This window comes from Macaca thibetana, chromosome 8, assembly GCF_024542745.1.
Source record: "Macaca thibetana thibetana isolate TM-01 chromosome 8, ASM2454274v1, whole genome shotgun sequence".
NCBI lineage: Eukaryota > Metazoa > Chordata > Mammalia > Primates > Cercopithecidae > Macaca > Macaca thibetana.
Window position 1 is genome coordinate 44953709 of NC_065585.1, and position 14916 is coordinate 44968624.

General features: G+C 38.1%; 2 protein-coding genes across 6 annotated transcripts in view; one reads left to right on the forward strand and one right to left on the reverse strand.

The window, feature by feature from the left end:
• The window catches only part of RNF19A (ring finger protein 19A, RBR E3 ubiquitin protein ligase), a 116158-nt gene extending 102235 nt beyond the window's left edge, over positions 1 to 13923 (forward strand). Inside the window, exon 13 of the mRNA XM_050801180.1 lies at positions 13838 to 13923. Within this exon, the coding sequence (XP_050657137.1) occupies positions 13838 to 13844 (7 nt within the window). The 3' untranslated portion in view covers positions 13845 to 13923. The remainder of the gene's footprint in view (positions 1 to 13837) is intronic.
• Positions 1 to 14916, reverse strand: part of SPAG1 (sperm associated antigen 1) — a 77771-nt gene that overhangs the window by 33947 nt on the left and 28908 nt on the right. For all 5 annotated transcript variants that reach the window (XM_050801170.1, XM_050801174.1, XM_050801171.1 and 2 more), the window contains exons 8-10: positions 13823 to 13953; positions 9528 to 9634; positions 8633 to 8792 (exon numbers count right to left, since the gene is read on the reverse strand). In XM_050801170.1, coding sequence (XP_050657127.1) covers positions 8633 to 8792; positions 9528 to 9634; positions 13823 to 13953 — 398 coding nt within the window. The remainder of the gene's footprint in view (positions 1 to 8632; positions 8793 to 9527; positions 9635 to 13822; positions 13954 to 14916) is intronic.

Consider the following 14916-nt stretch of genomic DNA (forward strand, 5'->3'; position numbering starts at 1 on the left):
GGCTGCAGCAGGAGAATTGCTTGAATCTGGGAGGCGGAGGTTGCAGTGAGCCGAGATCATGCCATTGTACTACAGCCTGGGCAACAAGAGCGAAACTCCATCTCAAAAAAAAAAGCAAAGAACTTGAATAGACATTTCTCCAAAGAGGATATACAAATAGCCAATAGGGATTGAAGAGACAGTCAACATAATTAGTTCTTAGGAAAATGCAAATCAAAGCCATAAGGAGCTACCACTACATACCCATTAGGATGGCTTTTAAACAAAAAGGCAGACAATAACAAGTGCTGGCAAATATGTAAAGAAATTGGAACGCTTATTGCAGGTGGGAATGTAAAATAGGATAGCCACTTTGGAAAATAGTCTGCATTTCCTCAAAGTTAAACACAGTATATCACCCAGCAATCCACTCCCAAATAATGCACAAGAAAATCTAAAACATCTGTTCAAACAAAAATCTGTACATGAGCGTTCACGACAGCATTATTCATAACAGCCAAAAAGTGGAAACGACCCAAAGGTCCAGCAACTGGTGAATAAAGAAAATCTGGTATTATCTACACAATGGAATATTATTTCTACAGAAAAAGGAATGAAGTACTAATGCAAGATGCAACACACATGAACCTTGAAAACATTATGTTAAGTGAAAGACAGATACAAAAGGCTATATACTATGATTCCATTGGTATGAAATACTCAGGATAAGCAAATCCATACAAATAAAAGTAGACTAGTGGTTGCCAGGGGCCCTGGGAAGGGTAAAATGGGCAGTAACTGCCAATAGGTATGAAATTTCTTTATAAAAATGTTCTGAAATTAGATCGTGGTGATAGTTGTACAACTTTGTGAATATTACTAAAATTCACTGAATTTGAAAAGGATGGATTTTACTATATATGAATTATATTAAAATATTTTTAATGCTTATTTTACCTCACTTTTGACAACAAAGGGTACTATTTTTTTTCTATCTCAGCCAATTTGATAGGAAAGAAAAAGAATCTATTTAATTTTCATTTTTATGAGTAATACAAAGTTTATTGATCGTTTCTATTTCTTCATTAGTGATTTGTCTGTTTGTATGCTTTGCCCAGTTTTGTACTAGCACGTCATCTTTTTCTTATTTTGTAGAAACTTTTCATATTATAAGGTTATCAACCCTTTGCCATCTTTCCTAGTTTGTCATTTGTCTTTTAGTTTTTTTACGGCACCTAACATATACATGTTTTTCATTTTCACTAATCAAAATTATTCACCTTTCTCTTTATGATTTTGTTGATGGTTTGAACTCCTGGAAATCTCCAACTTCCACCCTCCTGATCCTGCCGGTTCTAGGACGAGAGAAATACTGATCTATGTTTTATTCTTCTGTTTGTGAGTGACTGTTTAATTTTCTTAGCTTTCATTTTTAAGTAGGAATACCAAGAACACTGCAAGGGAGGGTAGATGCTCACTTTCCTCTGATTGCGTCTCTGTAAGGAGATAGATGGAATAAATACCAAACTCTTTGACAGCTACAGCTGTATGGTGATGGCCACTTCTTCCTTCTAAATGATCTCTACTAGTGAAGGCAAACAGATAGGGAGCTTCCAGGAAAAAGTCCATGAACTCAAATCCCCAGGTGTAATCATCCTGGCCAATAGGCAATTTGTTAATACTGGCCCTTAGAAGGAGAGGCAAAGAAAGCCTATCAATTGTCTTATCTCAGTACCTGACACAGAGCAGGTGCTCAGTAATTGTCAGTTGTTAAATTAAATCCATCAGTTATGTAATACCCCAGTCGGGATGAACTGGGCCTGGCCAACCTGAGTGGAGTTCATAAAGGGACAGCATTACCAGCCAAGGTTACAAAACACAAATTGCTGCCTTTTTCCACGGTCATGGAACATACCCCATAACGACTGAGAATTCTTTCCTGGAATGTGATGAGATGGAGAACCACATGTAAAGATTCCAACCTGATAACTTTCCTCCGGGCTTTAACATGATTTTCCTAAAAGTGACTCAGGTTGCTTCTCTTGTGTCCAAGGCTCTAGCACCTCTTTTCACACTGTATCAAACAATGTAACTTGTCTGAATGTAACTAGTTCAATGTAACTAGAGGTGAATGTAAACTAGTTCAATTGATTTCATTTCATTTTAGGATGAAAAGATTATGTCTGAGTTTCTGGCTATTTATTCTACTTAATCTCAATTTACTTTTCTGATAAAAGGGAACTTACTGGTCTTAAAATTTATATTATATTATTTTTCTAAAAAAAAAAAAAAAAGATGGGGTCTGGCTATGTTGCCCAGGCTGGGATTGAACTTCTGGCCTTAAGCAATCCTCAGCCTCCTGAGCTTCCTGGGACTATGAGTGCATGCCACTGTGCCTAGCTTAAAAATTATATTCTTTGTATCAGAAAGAAACTTACAGCATCCAATGCTCATAGTCGGAGGAGAAATTCTCAAATAAATATTCCAGGCTTCTGTCTTGAGAAACTATCTTATAAAAAGAGGAGCAAGCTGAGTGTGGTGGCATGCCTATAGTCCCAGTTAACTCTGGAGCCTGAGGTGGGAGAATCTTTGGCCCAGGAGCTCGAATCCAGCCTGGGTGATATGGCAAGACTCCATCTCAAAACGAAAAAAAGAAAAAGAGAGGCAAATGAACATAAAAACAAGCAGAAGGAAGAATATAATAAAGAGTAAAAATCAATGAAATTGAAAAAAAGAATTTTAAAGCAGAGAAAAATCCATGAAACAAAAGCTGTTACCTTGAAAACATCAATATACATAGCTAAACCTCTAGCCAGTTTGACAAAGGAATAAAATACAAATTACTAATATCAAAAAGGGGGAGATCACTACAGACCTACCAGACATTAAAATACCAAGGGAGTACTATGAACAGCTCTTATGTAGATAAACTCAACGACTGGAATGAAATGCACCAATTCCTTGAAACTACCAAACTACCAGGATTCAGCTAAGAAAAAACAGATAACCTGAATAGTTGCATATCTATGAAAAAAGTCAAGTTCTTCCTTCCATCCTTCCTTCCTTCTTTCTTCCTTTTTTTCTTTTTTTTTTCTTTTAAGAGATGGGATCTCATTATGTTGACCAGGCTGGTCTCAAACTTCTGGCCTCAAGCTCCTGCCTCAGCCTCCCAAAGTGGTGGGATTTCAGGCATGAGCCACCGGCATCCATTTAGAAATAAAATTCTTAATTCAGAATATTTCACAAAACAAACTTCAGTCCTGCATGGCTTCGCTGGCAAATTCTACCAAACATTTAAAACATATATATATCAATTCTATGCAATCTCTTGCACAAATAGAAGTAGAGGAAGCACATTCCAACTCATCTTATGAGGTTGGCATTGTCCTGATACCAAAACCAGGTTTTTAAAATGAAAAAGTAAAGAAAAAAGGAATAAAAACTATAGTTCAATATATCTCATATCGAATATATTAACAGACAACAGAAGAAAACTATATGACCAAATCAACTGATGCAAAAAAAAAAAAAAAGCATTTAAAAAATCAACATCAATTCAAGATAAAAACTCCCAACCATCTAGAAACAGAAGGCCACTTCATTAAGTTGATACAGGGCATCTATCAAAACCCAACACTTATCATCAAACTTACTGGTAAGACTAAATGCTTGCCCTCTAAGACTGAAAACAAGACACATATGTTCACTTCAGTGCAATAAAGCAAGAGAGAACAAGAGAGAGAAGAAATGAAAAAATAAAACTCACCTTATTTGCAAACAACATAATTGTCTATGAAGAAAATTCCAAAGAATCTACAAAAAGGATCCTAGAACTTATAAGTGAATTAGCCAGATTGTGCTAGATCAACCTAGAAAATAATCAATTATATTTCTATATTCTAGTAATGAACAACTGAATTTTCAATTTTATAAAATTTTTAAAAATATGATTTACGATAACTTCAAAAAGCTAAAATACTGAAGTATAAATCTGTCAAAGCCTGTGTAGTATCTGTATGCTGCAAAACAAAAAACACTAATGGAAGAAATCAAAGAGGACCTAAATAAATGGAGAGACATACCATGTTCATAGATTAGAAAATGCAATATAGTCACAATGTCATTTCTCCTCCAAAGTGATCTATAAATTCAGTTCCATTTCAATCAAATTCCCAGCATGACTTTTTCCCCCTGAGAATGGGAGTCTTGCTGTCACCCATATGGAAGTGCAGTAGCATGATCATGGCTAACTGCAGCCTCAAACTCCTGGGTTCAAGCAATCCTCTTGCCTCAGCCTCCAAGTAGCTAGGACTACAAGCATGCACCACCATGCCTGGCTAATTTTTTTGGATGACTTTTTTTAAATAGAGAAAGACCAATTTTACTCCTTTATATCTGCCATACTATTATTATATTCTATCATAGATCTTTATATAATGATATATAGAGGAAAATCTCTTGTATTTTACAATGACTAAAAATACAAGACTTTTTTTTTTTTTTTTTTTTTTTTTTTTTTTTTTTTTTTTTTTTTTTTTTTTTTTTACAGTGGCGTGATTTCAGGTCACTGCAACCTCTACCTTCTGGGCTCAAGCAATTCTTCTGCCTCAGCCTCCTGAGTGGCTGGGACTACAGGAGTGCGCTACACACCCAGCTAGTTTTTGTATTTTTTGTAGAGACAGGGTTTTGCCATGTTGAACTCCTGCACTCAAGCCATCCACCCACCTTGGCCTCCCAAAGTGCTGGGATTACAGGCGTGAGCCACAGTGCCTGGCCCATACAAAGACTTGTGGTAAAATAGTCACCAAATATAAGTCATTGTTAAGTAATTTCATATGATAAATAAATATAATTGAATTAAGAGAAATGGGAGGAATGCAGACCATAAAAAGTAAAATATTCAGAATCTATATCCTAGGGGAAAAAAAGGAAAATATAACAGAAAAAAACTGATTTTAAAACTATGTGTGGCCATGCACGATGGCTTACACCTATAATCCCAGCAATTTGGGGGGCTAAGGCGGGAGGATGGCTTGAACCCAGGAGTTTGAGAACAGTCTGGGCAACACAGGGAGACTTCATCTCTACAAATAATTTTAAAAATTAGCCAGGTGTGGTGGCACACACATGCAGTCTCAGTCAGGAGACTGAGGCAGGAGGATTGCCTGAGCCCAGGAGGTCAAGGCTACAGTGAGCAGTGATCTCATCACTGCATTCTAGCCTGAGCAGCAGAGCGAAACCCTGTCTCAGAAAAATTAAAATGAAAACTATGTGTGAAGGCAAAGGAACTAGAACAGCCAAACAATTCTGAAAAAGAAAAATAAAGCTGAAAAAAAAAATCACACAACCTGATTTTAGACTTAACTGCCAATCTGTGTTAATCAAGACAGTGTGGTATTGATGAAGTGATAGACACATAGGTCAATGGAACAGAATGGAGTCCAGAATTGGATTCTACTAACTGGTTATACAAATGTAATCTTTTACAAAGGTGCATAGGCAATTCAAAGGAGCAAAGATAGCTTTCAACAAATGGTTTCAGAAAACAGACCAGGTACAGTGGCTTACTTCTTTAATCCCAGTGCTTTGGGAGGTTGAGGTAGGAGGATCGCTTGAGCCCAGGAGGTTGAGGCCAGCCTAGGCAACATGGCAAGACCTTGTCTTTACAACAAATAATTTTTGTTCATTTGTTTGCTTTGTTTTGTTTTTGTTTTTGTTTGAGATAGAGTCTCTCTATCACCCAGGCTGGAGTGCAGTGGTGCAATCTTGGCTCACTGCAACCTCCGCCTCCCGGGTTCAAACGATTCTCCTGCCTCTGCCTCCCAAGTAGCTAGGACTACAGGCACACACTACCATGCCTGGCTAATTTTTGTATTTTTGGTAGAGATGGGGTTTCACCATGTTGGCCAGGCTAGTCTTGAACTCCTGACTTCAGGGGACCCACCCCTCTCAGCCTCCTAGAGCGCTGGGATTGCAGGCGTGAGCCACTGCGCCTGGCCTAAATAATTTTTAAAAATTAGCCAGATATGATGGCACTCAGCTATAGTCCTAGCTGCTTGAGAGCCTGAGGCAGGATCACTTGAGCCCTGGCGGTTGAGGCTGCAGTGAGCTATGATCACACCTCTGCACTCCAGCCTGAACAACAGAGCAAGACCCTATCTCTGAAAAAGAAAAACTTCTAAGAAAATCTTCATGACTTTGATTTAGGCAAAGTGTTCATAGATATAACATCAAAAGCACAGTCCATTTAAAACATTGGATAAATTGTACTTCTACAAAATGAAAAAACCTTTGCTCTGTAAAAGACTGTTAAAAGAACGAAAAAAGCTACAGACAAAAAAATTTTTCAAATCTCATACATAAGAAAGACCTTTCATCAAGATTATAAAAAGAATTCTCGGGACTTAACAGTAGAAAACAACAACCCAATTTTTGAAAAGTGGTGGAATAATTTCAAGAGACACTTCACTAAAAGCAATATAGAGATGGTAAGTGAACACATACAAAGATTCTCATCAGGAAAATGCAAATTAAAACTGATGAGAAACCACTGTACACCTAATAGAATGGGTAAAAAGGGGAAAAAATGCCAATACCAAATGATGGCAAGGATGAGAAGCATCTAGAACTCTCATATGTTACTAATGGCAACGCAAAATGGTATAGCCACTCTGGAAAAGAGTCAGGCAATTTCCAATAAAGTTAAACATATACTTGCCATATGGACCAGCAGTCCCACTCTTAGATATTTACTCAGGGGAAATGAAAACATATGTTTACACAAAAACCTGCACATGAGTGTTTATAGCAGTGTTTACTCATAATTACCGAATACTGGAAATAACCCGAATGTCCTTGAATAAATGAATGTATAAACTTTGGTATAACTATTAATGGAATGCTACTCAGCAATAAAAAGGAATGAGCCAGTGGTACATGCAGCTACATGAATGAATCTCAGTGACATGCTAAGTGAAGGAAGCTAGACTAAAAACGTGACATACTTTCCAGTTCCATTTATATGACATTCTAGAAAAGGTAAAGCTATAGGAACAGAGAAGAGCTGGGGTGAGGGAAGGGTTTCACTGAAAGGACAGCAAGAAGGCCTTTTTGGATGGTAGAATTGTTCTGTATCCTGACTATGGTGATGGTTACCATGTATTAGAACTGTATATTCAAAAGGTCCATTTTTACTATATATAAAATTTTTTAATAATTTTAAAATAACAGGAATTAATATAGCTTATACTTCATCTCACTTCAGATAAGATTTAAAATTATTTCCTTTAACTGTAAGACATATGGTTAATTATGCAAAGCTAAATATAAACCCTAAGAAGATTTGCTGCCAGATCGTATTTACAATCTGGCTAAAAGGCAAGCCTGAATCCTTGAAAAACTGGTTACCTTAATTTCTCCCTTTTGAATCCTTTTTATGTTCTCTCTTCCTTCTCACCTCTCTGATTGTCTTCCTCTTTCTCCCTCCCTCCCTTTCTGTTCCTTTGTCTTTATCCTATCTTAACTGATTGTATTTTAATCTGAAGTGTATACATTACATTATTTTTTGTCATGTAAAAAAATTAAAACTTGTTCTTTATTTTTCAAATGGACTGAACTGAACATTTTGTATCTCTCTCAAAATTAGAATATTCTGTCAAATTACTTACAAGTTGATTTTTACTTGTGAATGATTTTCAAAATTGATACTATCTCCCCCCTCCACTGCCCTGCCCCTGCCGGTTGCTCAGGTGTTCTCAAGAAAGAGGGAAAAGTTTTTTTTTTTTTTTTTTTTTTTTGAGATGGAGTCTCACTCTATTGCTCAGGCTGGAGTACAGTGGCACCATCTTGGCTCACCACAACCTCCACCTCCCTGGTTTAAGCCACTGTCCTGCCTCAGCCTCCCGAGTAGCTGGGATTACAGGTGCATGCCACCACACCCAGATAATTTTTATATTTTGAGTAGAGACAGGGTTTCACCATGTTGGCCAGGCTGGTCTTGAACTCCTGATGTCATGATGCACCCGCCTCGGCCTCCCAAAATGCTGGGATTACAGATGTGAACCACCACACCCAGCTGACGGAGGGGAAAGTTTTTATGTCCCTTGTCAAGTGACGAGGCAAATCTTTCCCCTCAAAGTTGACATAACTTTTGATGTTTTATATTATGAAGATAACGCTTTATCTAGTCTAGAGTCTCTTAAAATATTGTTTCAAGTGTTAAATTATACTTATTTCTTTTGCATATTTAAAATATTTTTGAGCATATAAATGGGGCTACCCATACCTGTTTTGAAACCAACACATTTGTTTGCAGTCAAGAAGATACATACAAAACAATTATCAGAGAGAGATATTTAAGGTTAACTTGCAAATGGTTTGTGTCATATGAACACAGTCATTTACATTTAAAGGTGGTGACCAGGAATTAAACTGAGCACTAGAAAAAGGTGACAGGTTAAGAAGGAAAATGGGTTTGAGAGATTCTGTCAAGCTGTATTAAGAAAAAGATGAGCGAAGCTGGCTTGTGAATTTACAAGGCAAAGCTAGAAAAACTTTGGTAGATTACGAATTTCTGTACAAATAGAAAAACTGAGCCAGCTCATCATATAAAAAGGCAGTTTTTTACATAACCTAAATAGAAAAGATATTTTACTCTTATCTCCACTGCCATCTTCATGTTTTCTTCCGCTGTCTTTTCCTTCTTCATCTTCAGAGTTTTCTATTTCCTGAATAACCATCCTTTTGCCTTTGGTTTGAGTCTTAGATACAGCTTCAGAATTTTTCAGATCTCTTTCAACCTCTGACAAGGTTTTCTGCAACATAATCACCATATTAAACAAAATATTTTCCTTTAATAATAAATATAACCATTCTTTCAGGTAAAAACATAAAGATGTTGAAAAAAGAATACAACTAAGACACGGCTTTTTTTGGGGTGGCCTTTGATTGTAATCATACATGTCCACTGTAAAAAAACAAAAACAAAACAAATAAACAAAAAAACCAGTGTAACAAGTATAAAAAATAAAGAAAAAAATCACCTAAAATCTTGCTACTCAGATACTACTATTAACATTTTGATAATCATCTTTCTAGATGTTTCTATGCATATATACCCACAGAGATGTATAGTTTTACACAAATGAAATCATGCTACATATGCTGTTTGTTTATTTAAAATATAGAGACGAGGTCTCACTAGGTTGCCCAGTCTAGTCTTAAACCTGTGGGATCAAGCAATCCTCTCACCTCAGCCTCCTGAAGTTCTGGGATTATAGGTGTGAGCTACCACACCCAGCATATATGAAAAAGAAAAATTGATATTTGTCTTTCAGAGGAAGGTTTATAGTTTTGAAAAAAAAGTTAAGATTCTGCTTTCTTCCACTTCAAATAGATGTTAACGTTTTGGGGTGTCTAGAACATACCTACCTTTTAAAGCTGTGACCTAATCTTCAACAGAATTTGTTTGGCAAGATTGATACCACTTTAAAATAAATACAGAAACAGCCAACTACAGAATTAGGTGAGAAATCACTTTCTGCACTTACCTTGGCCAACTCATTATCAGGCTCAACATCCAGTACTTTACTCAAATCTTCTATAGCTTCCTGGAGCTTGTTTTGATGTTTATATGTAGTAGCACGACGCAGAAGAGCTGAAAATTTACCAGAATAAAAGGTGTGTTTTTTAATATTTGGCATTATGGTTGCAACATATTTTGCAAGTGGAAGAATATGAGCAGCACAGAATACTTTATGATGTAATTACCCAAAGCTCAACTACACCCATTTTCATGTTGATACACACATAGGAGATGACACTGAGGTACATAAGAGAGGCTGCATCAGGCAACTGTCCCCTCTATAACAACCCTCTGGCCCTCTGGCAGCCCCAGGCCCTGCCAGTGTTTCCAAGGACTAAGAGATTTCATACCTCAACCCTTCACAGGCAACACATTGTATTGCAATATCGGAATGATTTTCACTGATAATAATCCTTTCCTTCTTATAATTATGGTGAGTATTATTTTGCCACTTTTTGAAAACATAGAATCCCTTATCAAAATTTAGTATATTGGCTAGGCACAGTGGCTCACGCCTGTAATCCCAACAATGTGGGAGCCTGAGGTGGGCGGATCACTTGAGGCCAGGAGTTCAAGACCAGCCTGGCCAACACGGCAAAATCCCATCTCTACTAAAAATACAAAAAAATTTTAGCTGGGCGTGGGGGCACACATCTGTAATCCCAGCTACTCGGGAAACTGAGGCAGGAGAATTGTTTGAGCCTGGGAGGTGGAGGTTGCAGTGAGGCAAGATTGTGCTACTGCACTCCAGCCTGGGTGACAGAGCAAGACTCTGTCTCCAAAACAAAACAACAAAAAAAAATAGTGTGTTACTGACCAGCATCTAGCTCAGAATATGGCTCATTAGTGACATCTGTATAGCAATCCTTAAAATGATTAGAAGGAGTTACTTAGCACAGGGAACTGAGAGAATCCTGATGATTAAGTCAGTTAGGTCCAGAAATTAAGCACTTTGATAATTCGTATTTGATTTTTTTGGTACGTTTCAATGTATAATTTGATTATTATTTAATACTGACAATGAATGCCTCTCTAGACTCATCATTAACTATTATATAAGGAGAACTTGGTGTAATACGTCATTACTTTGAAAAAGAATCAAGTTTGGTAATTCTGAAAAGTGGGAATTTTTTTTTTTTTTTTTTTTTTTTTTTTTGAGACAGAGTCTTGCTCTGTTGCCCATGCTGGAGTGCAGTGGCACAATCTCGGCTCACTGCCTCCGCCTCCGGGGTTCAAGCGATTCTCCTGCCTCAGCCTCCCAAGTAGCTGGGACTACAGGCTCATGCCACCACATCCAGCTAATTTTTTTTGGTATTTTTAGTAGAGACGGGGTTTCACCATGTTAGCCAGGATGGTCTCAATCTCCTGACCTCATGATCCACCTGCGCCAGCCTCCCAAAGTGCTGGGATTACAGGCATGAGCCACCCACCTGGCCGAAAGGTGTGAAATTTTATCTGGCATATTTTAATATGCTATTTTAAAACATAATTATAAATTTGACCAATCTGAATTTTAGTCTTAGAATGAGCTATGAAAATCTAAATGATAAATCATTTTGTTTTAAATTTAATTAAAGTTGTAGCACTGCACTTTAAATATAATTTAGCTATTGCTATTGCTACGCAGATTCCTGAAGGGAATTTCCATGAAGAAATATTCATGACATAATGATTGTCCTTTTCTAAAACTTTTTATCTTGGAATAATTGGAGATTTACAGAAAAGTTGCAGAGATAGTACGGAGAGTTCCTGTGTCCCTTAACTCAGCTTTACCTAATGCTAACATCTTCTTTCTTTCTTTCTTTCTTTATTTTTGAAACAGAGTCTTGCTCTGTTGCCTAGGCTGAAGTGCAGTGGCATGATCTTAGTTCACTACAATCTCTGCCTCCCAGGTTCAAGCAATTCTCCTGCCTCAGCCTCCCAAGAAGCTGGGACTACAAGTGCCCACCACCACGTCTAGCTAATTTTTTAAAAAATGTATTATAGGTTTTTTTGAGACGTATTCTTATTCTGTCGCCCAGGCTGGAGTGCAGTGGCATGATCTCGGCTCACTGCAACCTCTGCCTCCTGGGTTCCAGTGATTCTCCTGCCTCAGCCTTCCAAGTTGCTGGGATTACAGGTGCCTACCACCATGCCCAGCTAATTTTTTGTGTTTTTAGTAGAGATGGGGTTTCGCCACATTGGCCAGGCTGGTCTTGTACTCCTGGCCTCAAGTGATCCACCCACCTCAGCCTCCCAAAGTGCTGCGATTACAAGCATGAGCCACTACACCCCTCCTTTTTTTTTTTTTTTTTTTTTTTTTTTTAATTTTTAGTAGAGATGGAGTTTTGCCATGTTGGCCAGGCTGGTCTCGAATGCCTAACCTCAGGTGATCTGCACACCTCAGCCTCCCAAAGTGCTGGGATTACAGACATGAGCCACTGCACTCGGCCGAGACTTGTTAAAATTAACAGAGTTAATACACGTAAAGTGCTTGGCACAGGGCCTGACAGAGCAGTGGTATGGGATTGGCAAAACCTTCAGTGGGCTGCTGCCTAAAGCTGGGAGCCCAGTCATACTCTGTGACAGAGACCAGCTTGCATAAAACACAGGCCCAACAGGACTTTATTGGTAAATGGAGGGCAATCCATGACAATGACAGTGGCAGGTGATGCACCAGGCTTCCCCTAAGCACTCCCATGGCTTCTGCCACCTCCACCATGTTTATAGGCAAAAAGGGATACATTCCATGTGAAAAAGTGTTTATATTTATTTTGAATCCATAAAAATTTAAAGAAATATAATGTGTCAATTACAATGTATGTCACTCCCTCTTGGAATGACTCCTTCTTGATAACAGAAAAGGAGAATAGAGTCTGATTTGCATACTTCAGGTCTGAACCATGACAAGGTGGTCAGTCACAGGGACAGGGAATCAAAATAGAGTGCAGGTTTCTGGCAGAAAGAGTCATTTTTGGACAAATTTAATTTATAATTAAGTTATTCAAATTATTAATTTAAAGTGAAAATTAAATTATTTATAGCAAGCCAGGCTTAGTGGCTCATGCCTGTAATCCCAGCACTTTGGGAGGTCGAGGTGGGCAGAACACTTGAGCTCAGGAGTTTGAGACCAGCCTGAGCGACACAGTGAAACCCCATCTTTAAAGAAATACAAAAAAAATTAGCCGGGTGTGGTAGCACATGCTTGTAGTCCCAGCTACTTGGGAGGCTGAGGTGGGAGGATTGCTTGAGACTGGGAAGCGGAGGTTGCAGTAAGCCAAGATTGCACCAGTGCACAGCAGGCTGGGTGACACAGTGAGGCCCTATCTCAAAAACAAAACAAAACAAAACAAAACAAAAACAGGCCAGGAGCGGTAGCTCACGCTTGTAATCCCAGCACTTTGGGAGGCCGAGGCAGGTGGATCACCTGAGGTCAGGAGTTCGAGACCAGCCTGGCCAACATGGTGAAACCCCATCTCTCTACTAAAAATACAACAATTAGCCAGGCGTGGTGGTGCATGCCTGTAGTCCCAGCTACTTGGGAAGCTGAGGCAGGAGAACCACTTGAACCCAGGAGGCAGAGGTTGCAGTGAGCCAAGATCATGCCACTGCACTCCAGGCTCGGTGACAGAATGAGACTCTGTCTCAAACAAACAAACAAACAAACAAAATTATATACAGCCACCTAGGTGAAAATATCCACAAAGAAGCTGGGAGAAGGTTCTAGAGGTCCAGTGTGGGCTTATAATTTTATTATATTTATAAATAACAGAAAATCTACATTAAGTTATACTTATTATTATTATTTTTTTTGATAAAGAGAATGTTCAAATGCAAGCTTGAGATTTTTTTTTTTTTTTTTTTTTTTTTTTTGAGACACAGGGTTCTGCTGTGTTGCCCAGGCTGGTCTCAAACTCCTAGACTCAAGCAATCATTTCACCTCGGCCTCCCAAAATTCTGGGAATATAGGTGTGAGCCACTGTGCCTGGCCGAGATACTTCTCTTTTATTTTTGTTGTTGGTTTTTTGTTTACTGAGATACTTCTTAAAAATATATATGTATTTTATTAAATCCTCTGGGATTATTAGCTACTTCCGTACAAATAATCAGGGACTTAACTTACAAGTTAAACTTAAAGGCAACTTTGTGAAGTTGGTGATTCACATACAGAAATTTGAGTTTATCTGAAATATTTTTAATGTAAACATTGCAAGTATCTATGAATGGTCTTTATTAATGGGTCCTGCTGTAAATGTAAAAGAATTCTATAATATTTTTTACCCTTTATGTTTCCAGGTTCTAACTCCAAGACCTTTTCACAATCCTGAAAAGCACTATTCCAGTTCTGTAATTTGATTTCTGCTTGAGCTCGATTGTTATAGGCAACTACAGTGGGAAGCGCCGATATGCTCCTAGAAAAGAAACCGTTACTGGCAACAAGCAAGCCTAAGGTAAACACAAGAACATAGAGAAATTCAGCTTAAGTTACACATAAAACAATTATAACCTGTGTATAATTGTTGAATGGCTGAATTGTATCCACCAACATTCATATGTTGAAGCACTAACCCCACAGTATCTCAGAACATGACTGTATTTGGAGATAGGGTCTTTAAAAAGCCAATTAAGGTGAAATGAAGTCATGAGAGGGGGCCCTGATCCCATAAAAGTGGTTTCCTTATAATAAGAAGATATTCGGACATACATGTATGGACAGACTGTAAAGTCACTGGGAGAAGACGGCCACCTAGAAGCCAAGGAGAGAGGCCTTGAAAAAACCAACCCTACTAGCATCTTGATCTCAAACTTCCAGCCTCCAGAAGTGTGAGAAAAGAAATTTCTCTCGTTTAAGCCGCTCAGTCTGTGGTACTTTGTTACAGCAACCTTTGCAAACAAATATAGCCTATATTATCAAAAATAATAAAATACAATTCTATAAGCATACTAAATCAATATTTAAACAGATGCTTAAACATCCAGTTAATAGCCTTAAGGTTAACTCAGGCTTTAGAGGCATTATGAGAATTTAAATACTCATATATCTGGAATCTGAGCTTTAGTTACTAGAATTAAAATGAAGGTAGAAAAAGATAAATACCTATAGATCACCTTAAAAAAAACCATTGATGTCAGTTAACATCAAATATCAAATACCAAACACATTTTTTGGAGCCAGGCATGGTGGCTCACCCCTGTAATCTCAGCACTTTGGGAGACCAAGGTGGGAGCATGGCTTGAGGCTAGGGGTTCCAGACTAGCCTGGGCAACATAGTGAGAGCCTGTCTCTACAAAAAAATACAAGAGAAAATTATCCACGTATGGTGGCTCACACCTGTAGTCCCAGCTATTCTCCGGAGGCTGAGGTGGGAGGATCC